The sequence below is a fragment of the Corvus hawaiiensis genome, chromosome 11 (assembly GCF_020740725.1).
Source record: "Corvus hawaiiensis isolate bCorHaw1 chromosome 11, bCorHaw1.pri.cur, whole genome shotgun sequence".
In the NCBI taxonomy this organism is placed as follows: domain Eukaryota; kingdom Metazoa; phylum Chordata; class Aves; order Passeriformes; family Corvidae; genus Corvus; species Corvus hawaiiensis.
Window position 1 is genome coordinate 4170913 of NC_063223.1, and position 18143 is coordinate 4189055.

General features: G+C 48.3%; 1 protein-coding gene across 11 annotated transcripts in view; it reads right to left on the reverse strand.

Annotated features, from left to right (window-relative positions):
* Positions 1-18143, reverse strand: part of ITPR1 (inositol 1,4,5-trisphosphate receptor type 1) — a 161208-nt gene that overhangs the window by 78273 nt on the left and 64792 nt on the right. For 10 of the 11 annotated variants that reach the window (XM_048315664.1, XM_048315670.1, XM_048315665.1 and 7 more), the window contains 16 exons: positions 17943-18137; positions 15674-15925; positions 14085-14226; positions 12985-13138; positions 11919-12106; positions 10217-10355; positions 9985-10039; positions 9396-9561; positions 9127-9297; positions 8139-8204; positions 7296-7433; positions 5662-5787; positions 5091-5291; positions 3184-3435; positions 2524-2649; positions 1694-1822 (listed from right to left, as the gene is read on the reverse strand). In XM_048315664.1, the coding sequence (XP_048171621.1) occupies positions 1694-1822; positions 2524-2649; positions 3184-3435; positions 5091-5291; positions 5662-5787; positions 7296-7433; positions 8139-8204; positions 9127-9297; positions 9396-9561; positions 9985-10039; positions 10217-10355; positions 11919-12106; positions 12985-13138; positions 14085-14226; positions 15674-15925; positions 17943-18137 (2500 nt within the window). The remainder of the gene's footprint in view (positions 1-1693; positions 1823-2523; positions 2650-3183; positions 3436-5090; positions 5292-5661; positions 5788-7295; positions 7434-8138; positions 8205-9126; positions 9298-9395; positions 9562-9984; positions 10040-10216; positions 10356-11918; positions 12107-12984; positions 13139-14084; positions 14227-15673; positions 15926-17942; positions 18138-18143) is intronic. The other variant, XM_048315666.1, reaches the window with a different exon arrangement.

Sequence of the window (18143 nt, forward strand, 5' to 3'; positions counted from 1 at the left end):
TCTCGTGTCTCCAACTGCACTTGGGAAGGGAAACCCTGGGCAGCAGCAGCCTTGGGAGGCAAACAGGCTGAACAATGTTTGTTAAAGAGGAGCTGCAGGCAGCTGTCCTTTGCCAAGAGATTCGTGTCCTCCTAATTTTATACGATCTGAGCCACATGATAGATGGACAAGGTGTTCCCTGAACCAACAAGGCTGGGCCTGACTCAGGGCAGGAACAGTTTCAGTCACACAAGCCCTGACATGAAGGAGCAGGAGGCAAGAGGAGGCTGGCAGGGGAAGGGACGGGAGCAGGAGGTGCAGCAGGAAGGGCAGGGAGGGACTGAACCCAGAGCAGAGCAGCCACATCCCTCACCTACAGACATCAGCCCACCTGCAGCACCTCAGGGGGGAAGAAATCCCACCTGGAGCAGGGATGGACACCAGGCAGGGGGTCCCACAGGCTGTGCTCCTCAGGGGGAGAATCCCTGGGTATAGACAAGAGTATTGACAGGCAGGAAAAGGGAGAGAAACTGCTTTTAACTTGGAGATGTAAAGATGAATCTAGGACAAGGCAGATCTATCAACTGAGATGGGAAAAGAGGTGAACCAAGTGACTTCATCCTGCTAGACAGAGGGGGAGATTGAGAAACTAAAGAAAAACTGCTGATATAACATTAACAGATGGCTAAAATAGGATGGCAAGATGTGTGCTCAAATGCTGCATCTCAGAGATGACAACCCTGAGCGAGGCAGCCCAGGTACATGGCACAGAGGGGAAGGCAGAGCCCTGGGGACAAGGCCACAGTCTCCATTTCTCACTTCTTTGATGAGCACAGAAGGTGATGAGCAATAGCAACTGAAGTCACCTGAGGAGCAAATCAGCTGCTGCACTGCTCAGACTCATGTGAGGTCAGAGACAGGGGTAGGACTGGATGAGCTTTGAGACCTGGAGATTGCACAGCAAACATCTGCCTTTGGCACCACCAGGTTGCATGAAGTTTCAACAACTGCCCGTCTCAACCTCCTGCCAGAGCTGCCAGGCACCTGACTGCTCCACCACACCCTCCCAGAAGTTACTTATTAATAAAGAACTGTGTTATCTCTGTGCAAACACAGATATTAGGGTGCATCCTGACACTGCTGTTCTGCTGTACACATCTCTGCCTTCTCCCCTTCACAAGTGTTCCAAGCTCCTCCTTCACATTTCCCCAACTTTTGAACAAGGCAAAAACCTGCTCAGTGAGACGCATGAGAGCTTCTGGATTTTTGTTCTGGATCCTTTCTTTTTTTTAAAGGGAAACCAGAATCTTTCTATAAAATATGCTTTCATTAATCAATCACCCTTGCTCCCTCTGTGATGCCCATGGCACGGGGTTGGATGAGATGGGCTTTAAGGTCCCATCCAATCCAAACCATTCTGGGATTCTATGACACACAAGAACTCTTCTCCAAAAGACCTTGGTGGTAGCGCAGAGTTGAATCCACTGATGAATTAATGTGACACCTGAGCTTTTCTAGAAGAACATTTGTACTGTGATCTACAAATCTTTCCATTTCTACAGCAGAAAGACTGCTCTGGTCACCAAGAGCAGCGACGTATTTGCTCCCCCATTACAAGGTGGGTTTCCTTGGCACTGGTAGATGGCACCGAAGCAGAATGAACACAACTGCCTTGGCAGTGCTTTCCCTGCTGTGTGTCTGTGCATGTCCCCACCTGCAGGGTGGTGCTCTGGTCAGAGAAGGGCGAGCTGAAGAAGGTGGTGACGATGCTCATGACGATCTCGGTCACGTACTTCTCCAGGATGGAGTCCGCGTGCTTCCTGTCGCTGGTGTTGTTGCAGGCCTGCAGCACAAACCAGAGCAGGGTCAGGAGCAGCTCACCAAGGCAGCTGAGTGAGGCTGGAGCTCCTCATTTCACCTTGTCCTGGTCCCAGCACTTCAATGACACCGATGGCACTGGGGCTCTGCATTTCCAGCACGTGCCAGAGCAAAGCCAGAGCTGTTCCTGGTTTGATGTGCTGGCACAGAGCACGGCTGGGGGGAGGGGAAAAAACCACAGTGTCTTGGAGGAAAGCAAGAGGAGGATAGGAAGGACTGAGGTGTAATGCTTTCGTATGGGGAAATACTTGGAATCCCAGGCAAAAAGCCATATGGCCAAATAAACGGCAAGCCTGGAAAACAATCTGTCCTGACCTGCCAAAAAACGCTGAGTGCTGCTCAGGAAGGAGCTCAGTGATCCTGGCCAGAAAAAGCAGGCCAGGTGGCAGGACAGAAAAGGCACTGGACAAAGGAGCAGGGTGTGGAGCTTCACTGAGCTTTGGTTTGGGCTTGTTTTTTTTCTTTTAAAAAGGAAAATATTAATGTGTTCCATGGAATATGACTAATGAAATCCACAGGCATAAGGAAAAGGAGGCACATATTTGCAGGAACAGAGTAGTCAGGGTACTTATTGCCTTGATGCACTGGCATGTCTTATCCTTACTGTTCTGGATTAAAGAGGTTTTTAAGCTTTCTGAATTCAGTTCCTTGATGCAGATACATTACCCGACAGATGTCAACCAGGAAGTTCTCAAACAGCTTCCACATGTGATTACTGGTGTAAATCTCTTTCATTTCTACTTCTGTGTCCACATAGCAGTGATTCAAGAAGTTGATGTATGCTATTTTGACCTAAAAGAGGAAAAAATAATTAATAAAGAATAAAAACCTGAATGGTGGCATGAACAAACAAAGTCACATTAAAACTGCTACATAAATAATTTGGAATTCTACTTCTTCCTTTTACTTAAACACTGATGAAATTTAATGCCATGAATAGCAAGACACCATCCAATAAAAAACCACCAGGATTACTGCAGACAAAACGTCAGCATAATAATAATTTCCAGTTCTGCAGAACCATCTGTTCAAGGTTAGCAGCACATCCATAAACCTCTCTGCCTCAAGAACCCTATAAAATAACCGAGTACAGCATCACATTCCCACTTTCAGGGTAAGGGGTAAGTATAAAAGGATTTAACTTGACTGTCCGGGTTGACTGGGGGTGCCAGCAGCAGCAGCAGAGAAGGACTCCTCCAGTTTCCCAGCTCACTGCCCACCTGCACCACCCCCCTTCCCAGGCCAGACTCAGCAATATCAATCCTCTCTCACCCAAACCCAGCACATTTCAAATAGGAACAGCCCAGTTCTCCCACCAGCCCTCACCTCAGGAATGCAATCCTCGTGGGTCACCACCCTAACAATGTCATCCAGAGGGAGGAGGGAGTTGCACTTGATTTCTGTGTAGACGTTTTTGCCCTCTGTGCACACGGCCAGCAGCTCTACCAAGTGGATGTGGTACATCAGGGGGCTGTTCTCGTCCATCCGGTCCCTCTCCGACCTCATCATCTGCACCAGGGTCTGGAAGGAGGCTCTGTCATTGTAGAACACCAGCACATCTTCCCCTGCGTTCACCAGCTACAGGGCAAGGAAAACATTCCATCAGCAGAGCAAAGCCTGGGGTCCCCCCACAGCGTCCCCCTCTTTGGGGGCTGTCCCTCTGCACAGCCCCACTGCTGCTCCTCAGCCCCTCAGGGCAGCTGGGCACTGCTCCTGGGTTGCCCTCACAGACACAGGACATTTCCTCCTGGAGAATTAACTGACCACTTCTGAACTGCTGAAGAAGTTCAAAGCCAGTCCAGCTGCCTGCTTAGCCAGAAGCTGTGCCAGGAAGTTTGTGGCTTTCCATTGTGCCTTTCCATTTCACGTATGTCACCTCGGGTGACTTTCTAACGCAGCTGTGGCCAGCCCTGTGCTGGTGGAGAGCTGCCCGGGGCACAGTGGATGGGAGGACTGCAGGGCTCACTCCTTCCGCCCTTCCCAACAAGCACCAGCTGTTTTCCAAGGCCAGGGAGCGACATGTTAAGTCACACACTGAAGATTTCCATCAGCCTCACATTTGACACCTGACTGGACACGATTTCAGAGCAGCTCAGACCTCCTGGAACTCCAGGAAGGGAAGGAGATCGAGCAAACAGAGCCCTGGTCCAGACTGGGCACTGCTGAACACACAGTTGGAGGGAGCCAGGGCTGTCCTCCTGCAGGGTTTAGGAAAAACAGCAGGATAAAATGCAGAAGAAAACCCCCAGGGCAGCTGCTGACCCCGGGGAAGCCCCTTGCTGAGCATCTCACACTCAAATACGTGTTGAGAAGCTCATGGAGCTGGCTTTGAGCTGAACAACAAAATACGGAAGATTTTCGGTCCATCTATCAGGACTGACGCTCAAAAGCCAGATTTGACAAATCTGATCCTGGGGCTCCCCCTGCTGAGGAGGCCAAAACATCCCATCAGATGTGCAAATCGGCCAAACAGATCCCATCCAATGTCCCACTTAAAGGCATTCATTCACCCTTCTTACCTCTCCCTTTTATCCCAACACCCCAATTTCCCATCACCCACACACCTAAAGCCAATCCTCATCTTTTCCCCCTTCAGCACCTGAACAGCTGGATAAGCACATCTTGCTAGGACTATCTGCAAGGGCTTGTAGAGACAGGACAAGGGAGAATGGCTTCAAATTGAGAGTAGGTTCAGATAGCAGGAAAAATATGGGTGGTGAGGGCCTGGACTGGGTGCCCAGAGAAGCTGGGGCTGCCCCATCCCTGCAAGTGCCCAAGGCCAGGCTGGACAGGGCTTGGAGCAGCCTGGGACAGTGGGAGGTGATTCTATGGTGGTTCTATGATTTCATTAAAAAAAATCCCATCAAAATGCTATCATGGTGAAATTCTCCTTTTGTTTTAGTGATCTTCACATTAAACGACTTCTCTTCAAGCCAATTTTTCTAGAGAAAGGCCCCCTTGCTTCATAACCCCACCTACACGCTGCTGCGTACAGGCCTGGGAAGTAACTCCTGCCATTAATAACCAACCCCTCGTTACACCTGTGAGTCAAGAGCTCAGAGAGCTTTTGGTCACAAAAAGCCTGAGCTTCCTGGGAGCTGCAATGCTCTTTTTGCACGGTGAGAGCTGTCAGCTTCTTGGCAGTCCCCGAAGCGAGAGGATCAATTTGTCATGTTCACCAACTGCTATGTGCAAACTTCTGTTCAGACCCTGCAAATCTCTGCAGCTCTCACCTCAGCCATTACCATATCTTGGCATTTCTTAATGAATTTCCCCTCTGCCTTGACGATGGTCTGCAGGAACTTGATGTACTGAACGTTCCTGCCGTGCGTCTCGATGCAATGGACGAAGTGCTGCACCACGCGCTCGTTGATCTCGCTGCAGAGCTGGAAGTTGTTCATGAAAATGTGCTGCATTGTCACTGCTTCCAGGATCTGACAGAGGGGATGAAAGGAAGGGAAAAATCAGAAAATCGACAACCCACCACATCCCCGCTGAGGTCAGGGTAAAGCCAACACTCCTGCAGGCGCAGGGCTGGAGGGAACTTCGCTGAGGACCTCAGCTTTCAACACCACTGCTCCTAGCTCAGCCTATTTTTCACTCCACTTCAGCCTCTTGAACTTTCTACACTGGAACAGCCCTAAACAAACATCTCGCCAACTTTTGAGGCTTTAGAATGAAAACAAAATGTGACCTCTTCAACCAATCTTGCAACAGAACAGCCCCAGAGGCCTCACCAAGGACAATCCAGTCCCTTCTCTTGCTAGAATGAAAAAATAAATCATGGCCTGAGGTTATTCTTACCCCTGGGTTAAGGAACAGGTTTATGTGCTTGTGCAGCAAGGCCTGGTTCTGTTGGTTCCCAGCACAGAAGTTCTGCAGAAACTCATGTGCAAGCTTCATTATCTCCTGCATCCTCGTGTCTTCGGCCTGGGATTGCACGACAAAGAAGAGGGGGTTAAAAGGAATCCAAAGGTTCACGCTGAGGTGAGCACAGGACGAGCCACAGCTCCAGCAAGGGAACTGTCACGTCCCTCACACCCCGAAAGAAAATAAACCTCCACCCAGTTCACAACGTTTGGGATGAGCTGGGCCAGCTCCACGCTTCCAAAGAGCGTCAAAAATAAAGCCCGTAATAGAAATTACAGTAGTTTATTCTCTAAAAGTGCCTATTCCACAGCCAGGCCCGCCAGCAACGTGCTTTAGTCACTTCTACACTTCTGAACATCCCAGCCCGCTGGCCAAACCACATATCATCACCTCGGGGCTACCCAGGAAAGCTGCCACGTTCCACTGCAGCGCCTTCCGGCAGCCACGGACTGGGAAAGCTCATGGCAAGGCAGCGATGGAAAGTTGCTGTTGCACCAGCTCAGCCCAATCTGTGTTTACTGGAACCTCCACACTCCTTGCAGCCTTCCCAGCACTGCTGAGGAACTGGTGCCCTTCCTCTGACGTCAGTGTGGATTCCCAACCCGCTGATGGCAGAAGCTGCACTTTGGAAAATTACTGTCTGTTTTTATTTTTAAGGAATTTCACGTATTTCCAAGGGTGAAACCCCTTCCACACGGCCTGTCCAATGCACATTCACACGCAGGGGACAGAAAGGTGATGAGAAGGTGCTGAAGGGTGTTTTTGCTGCTGATTTTTTAGCAAAATGTGACGCAAGAAACCACAAGAATTAACATTAATCAAAGCTACTGTGTAGAATTACTGGTCCTCAGAAACCTGTCGAGTTTGGAACAGAGGACAGCAGAGTGACCAGGAAAATGTGAAGAGGTGCCTCAGCTCTGCACTGATAAATACCTGTCACCTGTGACTAATGAGCAGCCAACCTGATGGCCTCGGGGTGTGCTGTGTCAGCACAACCTGGTGCTCTGGAGGCTCACCAGGCACAACCCAGGCCCAGTGGGCTCCAACCTGCACAGCTGGCAAGTGTTGGCACTGATACGGCTAATTAGGAGCAGTAGACCTCAGCTGGAGAGCCAGTTGGTATTTATTCACTTCTCAGGGGGAGTTTAGGGCTCTACCAACTGGAGGGAGGGTCTGTATCTACTGCTGATAAATCCCCAGGAGACCAGGCCCCCTCTCTTCCCTCGGTGGTCCCAGGATGGTCACACAGCTGCCTCACAGCAGTGACAAGGGGCTTTCTTCCACCTTGCTTAACCTCAAGGCAGCACCTGCCACCCATGAAAAGCTCAGAGTTGAGCCTTAATTCTCAACTATGATGCACGAATATTTCTTCAGGCAATAGTACAGACCTGGATATTCAAAGACTTCAAATAAACAGAGTTTGTCTGAGCTCATTATTTCTGAGTGTGGCTATTTTACAGACTGTGAGGCTACACAAACTGGCCTCTGTGCATCCAGTGTACAGGGAAGAGGTTCAGGAAGATTCAGAAGAGGTATGAAAAGCCTGTCAACTCAACCCAAAGCCTCACCTTCTCGTAAGGGATCTGCAGCAGCTCCAGCACCACGGCGTGGGCTCCCATGTTCCTCAGGAGTCGCTGCTGCTGCTTCCTGCTCTTCCTCACCGAGGCCCCCTCCTGCACGCAGAGCTTGCTGAGCCGCAGCAGGATCTGCAGGAGAGACTGGCCTTAGAGCCCCAACTCTGGCTTTTCTTCCAGAGAACGCCAGGTCCCAGAGCAGCACCAGGGACCAACTCATCTGCACAGAGCAGAGCGGCTCCAGGCAGCACCTCCAGTGGCCCAGGCTCCATCCGTGGCATCTGACTAGGGCTGCTGGACTTGGATGATCCTTGTGGGTCCCTTCCACCTCAGGATACTCTACAATTCTGAGATTCTACGCTCCTGCAGAACTCAGCCATGTCAAGTGAACCCAACATCAGGCTCCACAGCAAAGCCACAGACACACCTCCAGCTCACACCACACCAGCACCACAGCATGTTCTTGATCTGGTATTTTCTACGTTAAATTTCAACAACACAGTGGGTTTGAGTGCAAGGTACTCAGGACAGGGCAAATTAAATGGCTTCTCCCCTTGCTTACTGCCTTTGCAGTCCTTAACAATAAAAACATTGTGTTACCATTGAAACAGCAGCAAAGTCACATTTCTCACTAATCCATTCCTAAGGAAAATACACACGTTGTGCTTATTCTGTCCTGGCTTCTCATTCAAGTTGGGATTTGTTATTACTCAGCAAATAGTTTCCACAATGGCAGAGTGACTCAGACTTTCCTGGGTGCCTCCCTCTGACTGCAGCTCTCCAGAGCTCTGTTACTCATTTACACTTCCAGTGAACTATCAAGAAGCAAAGTTTTACCTCTTTTACTACCCGGTAGTTGTAGCTGCTAGTACTTTCAGGCTTTTGAGACTTGCTGTGACCTTCCTGAGGATAAAATCAGACAATTTATTAGTAGCTTATACTACTGTCTACATGAAGGCTAAAATTACCGTTCTAGGATAGCGCCCGCTCTCCTCCTGGGAAGGATTGTCATCCTCCAGCTCTCTGACAGCCTCAGAAAAATACATACAATTATCCTGTCAAGTCACATTGACCTCTAGAACACAAAATAAGGTGAGGGTGGGATGATTTCAGAGACAGCAACCTCCTGTCCTTTGCCTGTCACATTCTGTCTCTAATCAAGTCTCCCCTCAAAAAAACCCCTTACTTTCTCTCCCTCTCTGTTGTTATTAAACTGTCACTGCACAAAAACCAAGAGATTCCTTACAGCAGTGTGTACAAGAAAAGCAACAAGTACATTACTTGTATTTACTTCCGACAATAAATGCTGCTAAAGCAGGGGCTGCTTCTTGCATCCCCTCATCCAGTCTTTCCTATTTGACTGCAAATTATATGGAAGTGAAGATGCTCAAGGAGTTCTAAGCCAGATGTGCATGTTGTGGAAATCCTATGTTACCAGGTACAGATAAAGCACAGTTCTCTGCTGTCATTTAATCCAGTGCCATGACTCAAAATGCATCACCTGAGCAGTTCACAGCTCTGCCCTTACCTTACTTGAGGTACTTTTGTCTGCACAAATCCCATGCCATCGGTCAGTACTGAAAGGACACAGATGGGGAGCCAGAGCAAACCCAAACCAGCCTGTTAGACCCTAAAGGCGACACCTCAGTGGCTGCTACTGGGCATCAGCTGGCTCAAGTTCTCCTCTAATTCCTGCCTCAACCTGAATGCAGTAGAGAGAACCTCACCTAAGCAGTGTGCTGGGAAGATGGGCCTTGTCACAGTTCTGAAAGCAGCTACACCCTCCAAACACCCACCCAAATTCACACAAACACAACCCAATTACCTCTTTCTTCTTGTGCTCGTTTTCACCTGGCACACTGTCCATGGCCTCATCAGGACCTTGGCCTTTGTACACCCAGAGCTCAGATTTCTCTACTATTGACCTCAGCTGGTCCAAATCTTGTTTGATCTGCTTGTAGTTGTCAACATCTTGGCTGGTAACAAGCAGTTGAACCTTACAGAGAGGCAAGACATTAAGTTGCACACAGGGCTGGGCTCAGCTGCCATAAATACATTCAGATGAGGAATAACTCTCTCCAAACACACACATACCTGCTTGAAAGCCTGAAGGACTTCTTGTCTCTGGCTGAAGTGCCTGAAGAGCAGCTGCAGTGCCCCAGACACCAGGGGAGGGTAATCGTGCATCGTTAAATGCAGCAGAACCCGGAGAAAAGTCCTGCCCCCGTGATCATCCAAATCCAGAGGGGTGTTCTCCTCACTGGAAACACAGCAGGAGTTAACCAGCACATTAGACTGAGTGCCCCAGCAGGTTCTGAGTCCACTTGGCAGTGGCAGAAAACCTTTTTTCTTACTTTTAAATAAGGAGGGAAATTGTACTGAGGTTTTATTGCAGCATTGAGCTGAGATGCACTAAACCTGCACCTTGGCTTTCACCCACACCACAGGGCCCTCCCCTGATGATCCTTCTGGCTGAAGGACCTTGTCTGTGGTTTTTGATCCAAATGGACACTACTTTGAGCTGCATCAAAGCCATTTTAGAAAAATGAAGCCTGGGTAACTGTAGCAGCTGTTTCCAAGCTTTTCCCAGTCCCCACCTCACTTTGAACTGGAGACCCCACTCCTTGGGAGCCCTCCAGCCTGGGGACTCCCCCTCGATTAGCACCTGTGAAGAGATACTTTCCTTCCACCAAAGATCCCCTCAGCTTGTTCTTCAATATGTTCAAAGTCCAGGGCTCCTGGGAAAATAAACAAGACAAACACATGAGGTCAGAGAGGGGCATTAAAGACATTTTTCTGGCCTAAAAACATTTCAAATGGCAAGCTGGGACCTGAAACAATCATCCCATTAGCCCCTTGAAGATTCCAGAGTCTTCCCCAAGCCACACAACCTCCTTCCTTGCAAAATAACCCACCTGGTACATTAGCTGGCATTTCTTGACTACTGCTTCCAGTGGGGGATTCAGACATCTGGGCATTGCTTTCATCAAATTCGTGTTTAAATATACAAAGCAGGCAGGAGATCCTGTAGTCCAACCGCACGTTCAGAATAAACTGATGACACAGAAGTAGGAAAAATGTTGAAATAATTTGTGTATTTCCAGCACATCTACACCTCACACAAAGCAGAGCTACCAACGTGCAGCATCAACTGAGTAGAGACGTGGATTTAACTTGGAAAAGTTACCCAGGGTGCCAGGCCCTGGCACAGGGTGCCCAGAGCAGCTGGGGCTGCCCCTGGATCCCTGGCAGTGCCCAAGGCCAGGTTGGACATTGGGGCTTGGAGCAGCCTGGGACAGTGGGAGGTGTCCCTGCCATGGCAGGGGTGGCACTGGGTGGGCTTTAAGGTCCTTTCCAATCCAAACCATTCTGGGATTCCATCTTTCTAAGATACACAAATGTTGCCTTAAGAATCCCCAGAATTCAGTAATATTTTCCAGGGATTTCAACGAGCATGATACACCATACATAATAAATACTTACAAGCAAAAAATGTTGGCAGAGTTTTGGTGCCTCATTACTGTGTGATGCTGGCATCCTCACCCCATCCCCCAGGAAGGGAAAGCAGCATTTCCAGCTCCCTCCTGAGCACGTGCTTCTGTTCTCCCATGGCATGGGGACACAGGAGCAGGACACGAGCTGCCAGGAGCCAGGCTGTGCCATGCAAGTTACCACCTCAGCTGGGCTGGACCAGCTGCTGCCAGGGAAACCTCCAGCCTAGCAGAGACCACCTTCTCCATGGTCTTCCTCGTAAGGAGCTACAATGCCAAGAACACTTTGCAGCTTTCAGGGAAAATGCTTAATGCCAGTTTGAATAGCCCCTGGTAACAGGGAATCCTGGCACACTGAAATATCCCCCTGCACATGCCAGGCCATGAGAGAAGCTCTGGCTTGAACTAAAATTAGCAATGGTGCAAGGAAGGAATGGAGCCTCCCCTGTGCTGCATCTGCTGCCGAGGGAAGGGCACAGCCTCCCATGGGGCACAGGGAAGGAACACCATGGCTCTCCTGCTGCTCTCCTGCCTTCGCCCACCAGGCTCTGGCAGCATTCTGACCCCCAGGACCTCGCTGGTGAAGCTACTGAGCAGAAGAAGGACTCCTACACCCAGAGGGGGAAGACGCATTTCAGCATAATAATTCTGAGTCAATAATTAGGAAAAAACGTGTGTGTCCCAAAGACTTTGGGGTGAGCAAGTGAGAAAACCAGACAGGGATGGAAGAGAGAGAGGCTGGCTGTGCACACTGAAAATACATGTCAGGCTGATGGCTCTGCAAAGAGGAGTCTTGAGATCTCCTCATTCCTTGGGGCACTTCAGATGGCCCTGCAGACTCACAGAGCCTAGTAAGACAATAGTGGGGGAAAGGACAGCTCTGCTTCAAGTCAGATACTCACAAATCACTGCTAAATATGCAAATGTCTCCTGCAAGCTCTTTTCTGGTAAATTCTTTCAGTAGTGGCACGATATTGTCACGAACAAGTTGGGAATCAAGTGCCTGACAAGGTCACCCTTGCAATGCTTTCCCAGTTTGAGAGTGAGAAACACATGAAAAGGCAGCAGGACACAATTAATGCTTGGAGACAGCACAAAATGCTGCATCAATCTGCACTGCTGGTACCTGGAGTATCTCGATGATCTTGAGCTTGGTGTCCATGACCAGGATGTCCTCCTTCTCCGGCTCGCTCTGCTTGACGTTCCCCTCGGGGGCAGCTGCCAGCGGCGTCATGGGCAGGAACCCCCCGCCCCTGAGCACCACCTGGGTCATCAGCTCCCCCACGCCGTGGATTGACCTCATCACATTGCTCCCTTCAGAGAGGAAACAGCCAGGGTTAGGGTGCTGGAATGGGACTGAGTTAACAGGGCACGGGCTGGCCACATCCTACAGAGAGAAACTGTCTCAACACTACACATCCACACCCTGGGGACAGGGGCAGCCAACAGAAGCACTGCAGTACTTGGAGAAGCCCCCTGCCCTCTCCCATCACAGGCACTACTCAGCTTTACAACCAGGCCATGGACAGAAAGGAGATTTCCAAGCACTGCATCACTGGCCAGGGAGGGAAAGAGGGAGGGAACTGCCCCACTCTGCTCCACACTGGGGCGGCCTCACCGCCAGTCCTGGAGGCAGTTGTGGTGGCCAAAATCTAAGAAAGATCTAAAGATGTTAGTGAGCACCCAAAGGAGGCTACAAAGATGGAGAAGGGGCTAGAGGAGAAGTGATATGAGGAGCAGCTGAGATCACTTGGTCTGTTCAGATGGGGCAGAGGAGACTGAGGTTGGACCTCCCCAGGGGCTGCAGCTCCTCCCGAGGGGCAGCTTTGATCTCTGCTCTCTGTGAGCAGGGACAGCACCCACAGAGCAGCTGGAGCTGGGTCAGGGCAGGCTCAGGCTGAGATCAGGGAAAGGCTCTCCCCCCAGAGGGTGCTGGGCACTGCCCAGGCTCCCCAGGGAATGGGCACGGCCCGAGGCTGCCAGAGCTCCAGGAGCGTTGGGACAGCGCTGCCAGGGATGCCCAGGGTGGGGCTGTTGGGGTGTCTGTGCACGGTCAGGAGCTGCACTGGGTGATCCTGTGGGTCCCTTCCAGCTCAGGATGTTGTGTGACTTCATTGTTCCACCCCACACTGATACTTTGAGATGAACTAGAACCACCCAAGAACTTTCTGTCCTACACCTTCCAGCCTTACCTTTACTTTCCTCGCCTTTTGCCATCTTGGTAATAGGGAAGATGGTAGTGATGTGCACACAGTCTAATATAGCAAGGAGGATTTTGGTTAGTCTGAGGAGGTCACAGAAGTTGTAGAAACCAAAATATATCAGATTTCTGGCTAAGTTAACAACCTACCAAAATAACAATAAAAAGCCTGATTAATACTAAACATTTTGCTATCACAGTCAAGTTGTCTTAACACAGTGACAAGATCAAGAACCTGGCTGAGGGTCATTATTTTACCATAATATCTGGGAATTCTGCAAGACTGTCTAGTCCTACATCACGTCAGAAAGTTTTATACTTGCCTACAAATACTGCAATGCTTGCAGTTAATGTCTGTCTCTGCAACTGGTATTTTATAGCTACAAAACCAGACTCTATTTGTCTCATCATAAAACAGGTAAGACAGGGCAAGACTAGAGGGAAGGCACAGAGAATTTTTATCATTGTCTTACAAAAAAGATATCGCATATAAAGCTGAGCTTTGTAACTTCCAAGTTGTAAAGTTTCCCCACAAGTCCACCCCATAAAGATCCACATAAAAATATCACATATAGGGCAAATATTTAATGTAGCCCTCTCACATGAAGTGTATTACCTCAACTGCATTTTTTACAGAGTATCACATCTTTTCTTAAATTAATGGTTATTTTTTGCACGGATTTGCTACATTTTATTTGCCCAGACTATTTTAACAGGCCAGTAAGTCACAGGACACTTTTTCTCTTGGTGAACATCACTTTAAGCTCTGGAGACTCTCTGTGCGTGCAGACAGTGTTCAATTTTTGAGATCTTTATTCCAGTAAAGCCTGGCTTTGCAATAGCACTGAGAGCACAGAGAGCAAACAAGGCTGCTGCAAACCTCAGACATAAACTCACATTCGTTAATTGTATTTCAAGAGCCATCATTTCAAACTCACAGACTTCAGTGGGGTTACTTGCACGAGGAAAAAGGAGCCAGCTGAGGCTCAGCACCCACTAATTACACTAATTACTTGCCAAACTACCTGGTGAAAAAATAACCAACATTCCATAAAAGAAAAGGAAAGGATAAAATCAGAACTGGATAACTACCTCAAAAGTGAGTTTATTTTTCTCTTTATCAGAGAAAGGGAACCTCTGACACACCACATCTCTTAAATATTCCTCTACAAATTCCATTGTTTGTGCAAATCTCTCCTTAATTTCATCTTTGGAAGTTCCACTGCTATCATAGCTGAAGAGGGGAAAAAAAAGAACAAAACAAAAAAGAAAACAAAACAAAACTTAGCATGCAAATACACAGGGCTCTTTTCCCCCCAGTACAATTTTTCATTGGTTTGTCAAAATCTAAGAAAAGCTAAAGGCTGGTAAATAATTTATCCAAACGAGGGAGTCAGGACACTGACACCAGAATTTCCTGGCTTTTGTTGTTTTATCCCATATGCTCATTAGGTACTATTTTAAAATGTCTGAGGAAAACAAAAAAAAGATAATTTTGTCCCAAAAAACAGAAAAAGCAACCCTCAGTGTTTGAGTGGAAACAATGACAAGCGATGTGCAGCACTGAGGAGAACGAGTGGCCAGGAGAGGCTGAGTGGGGATGGTATTTTTCCTCCAAATAAAACACCAATATATATGCAAAGCAGATATCAATTTTTAATATAAATTCTAGGGTTTTTTCTCAGTATGTGCACAGTGACTTTGAGAAGTACAATCCCACCACCTCCCATGAAATACTTTTCCTTCCTGTTTGATCACTTATCACTGGTGAGCCTCTGCCAGAGCTGAAACTGTTTGGTTTTATATTTTGGCCTTTAAATTTGATTTATTATCTACTGCATCTCTCTCAGCAGAGAAAACGAGGCTGGCAAGGAGGGAAATAACAAGAAACCACTGAACACCAGTATTAACATTGACAAGACTTAAATTCCTAACACGTAGCATCAATTTCAGGGGTTCATTTTCTCCAACTGAAAAAACTGAGCTCTGAACAGTTGAGTACTATCAATTTGAAATTATTAATTATAAAGACTTAATACAAGTGATCAAGAAACCAGGTGCCTGCTCCAGCATGGTTTTGTGCAGGTTTTTCAGCACTGTGCCAGAGGATTTTCCACTGCAAGTTAAGGAACAAGTCCTTGTTTGAGCATCTTCCCCCTTGTTGCTGCTGGTGGTGTGAGCTCCCATAAGGACAACCTGCCCTGAGGGGACCATACTCAGAGGACATGGCCTCAAGCTGGGGAGGTTTAGAGAGATTTTAGTGAAAATATCTCCACTGAAACAGTGGTTAAACCCTGGAATAGGGGGCCCAGGGCAGTGCTGGAACCACCATCCCTGAAGGGTTGTGGATGTGGCATGTGGGGACATGGCTCAGTGGTGGACGTTGGACTTGAGCTCGAAGGGCTCTTCCCAGCTTAACAATTCTATGGTTCTCCTCTAACCAAACGAGCCAGGGGAAGAGATGCAACCCCTCCCTCCTGCCCAGATCCAGGTCACTCCACGGTCCCACGGTGAGCCCTGAGCTTACCCAGAGCTCACCCCACCCGCACAGAGAGCTTATTTAACTCTCAGGAACACATTATGCAGTGTTTGATTTATCTACAAACAACAACTGCATAAAAACAACGCACGAATTTGGGAGCGAGCTGGTGCTGCCCCAACCCCCCCAGCGCAGCACTCACTCGTCGATGGCGATCTCGGAGGGGATCTCGGACCAGAGGCGGGCGTATTTGACGGGGGTCACCTGCTCCTGGGGGTCCCTGTCCACGTGCATGTGCAGCATGAGGCGGCAGAAGGAGGCACGCAGGTCGTAGGGCAGGTTCTCGTCGGCCATGCAGCGCAGGATCAGGTCCACGTCCAGCTGCCCAGAGATCTCGTTGATGGCCAAGTACTGGCGGTCAAGGCACATTCGAGCAAAGAGGTTCAGCTGGTATCTTCAAAATAGAAGAAAACAATATGCTTTCATTTAGGTGAGCTTGAAGTTTATGGTTTAATTTCCTGTGTAGCATAAAGCATAGATAAATATATGTACAGTATACTTTATACATTAGATACAAAGCATTACAAGTACATATAAAGTATACTTTATATATATATATATACACTATGAAGTATGTATACCGATGTACTCTTATGCATTAATAGAAATAATATTATATTATCCAGTAATAGAGCTCATCCTTACTGTGCAAAGAATAAAGTACTCCTCAAACACTAGCAAACAGTGGAACAACAGAATAACTTAAACAGCATAGAATAAATAAAATAGAATCACTGATTAAATATCATAGAATCACTGAATAGTTTGGGCTGGAAGGGACCTGAAAGGTGACCCAGTTCCACCCCTGCCATGGGCAGGGACACCTCCCACTGTCCCAGGCTGCTGCAAGCCCCAATGTCCAGCCTGGCCTTGGACACTGCCAGGGATCCAGGGGCAGCCCTAGCTGCTCTGGGCACCCTGTGCCAGGGCCTGCCCACCCTCACAGGGAACAATAATTAATGCTTTTTATGAAAGCTATAGCAGAATGCAAACAACACTCAAGGCAACTCAGCCTAAATACCATGTAAGGCCAAACACTTCTTACAGATGCTGAAGCCACACTTTTCCCTGAGGCAACAAGACAGATGGGTCCAGTCATTAAAAATCAGGTACCTGAGGAAACAACTACTGAGTTCTGCTCTCTTCAGTGAAAGAACTGGTAGAGAAAAACTGCACTTCATTCCTAAGCTTTTCAGTCCATGAGCTGATCACTGGCACCTCACTTATGCACAACCAACAGGCTGATAATTCACCTTTAGCCATAAAGCCCGTGCCCAACACTCAGCAGTGTTCACGGGCTGCTGCTCAGTACTGTCAAGTGTGAGGCTTCCTAAAGAAAAGAAGATTTAATTGAAAGCAGACTCCTTTCACTTTTAGTACTTCTCATGGAATTTGACCAAACCATATCCTAAGTCCTTCTTTTAAGCATGTTTATGAGGTATCACGTATACTAAAAATAATTAACGCTACCATTCTTATACCAATATATATATCTAACTACTAATAACTAACACTACCAATTCTATTTAAAGCCAAGTTGAAGAAAAACACCTGTTTTGAAAGCACATACATTTAAAAAACTTGTGTCTAAGAGGTCTCATTCTGAGCTCCAACAGGCTCACATAAAACCACGTATTAGGAATTCTCCTGCAAGAATCATTTCAATGGAAGAGACAATTCAAAACAAAATTGTTATTAAAACAAATAATCTAGTTGTACTTTCTGTGCTGCCACAATTGAGTCTGTCAAATGACTCTCAGGGGTTTATAACCCAGACACAGGAATTTGGTCTGGGCTGAAACCTGACCTTACACTATGCCAAGAACTCGGTGTCTTGTCAAGTCATCTGGAAACATTGCTGGTGTCAGACCTGCCCAAAGCACGGCCTGGGCTGTGCAAAGCAGCCCTGCACACCCTCCACACCCAACCTGGGGCACGAACACAACTTCATGTTTGTGCTGCTGGGAACTATGGGACCACTGCGGGCTTGGGGGAAAGCAGGAGGCACAGAGAACAGCAGTGACTTCTTGCAAACCAAAAGCAAAGCCATCTACACACCTAAATCCTGCAGTTCCCAAGTGCCCCCTGAACACAGGGAACCCCGGGGTCACTGGCACGGGCTCTCCCAACAGCCACCAGCAGGAAACCCAGCACAAACACAAGCACAAAGTGCTGGGGAAATTCAACACACTTGAAGCCTGAAATACTTCTTTAAAATCATTTTAAACCGGCTCATGTCAATAACCGGACTCCTCAGCATGAGTAACTGTGTGCTTTCAGCTCTCACTTCTGAGAGACTTCACCCTCCCTCTCTGAAGGCTGTTGTGTGCATGAAACAGGACCTTTCCTCCCAAAGCACACCCTGTGCACCCAGGGCCTCCCCACGCTGCACTCTGCTGCCTGTTGTTAACCTGTAGTAGCTGAGCACGTCCCGATCCTCCTTCTGCCCCTCCTTGGCGTCCTGGGCCAGCTCTCGGATGCTCTTGCTGCGGATCTCCTTGTTGCTGTCCCTCCAGAACAACCACACTTCTTCCTCATCCTCTCCAACCTCCAAGGCGTTTTCTCCACTTGACACTTCCTCGAATTCAAATCGTGAGAGCACCAGCCTGCCA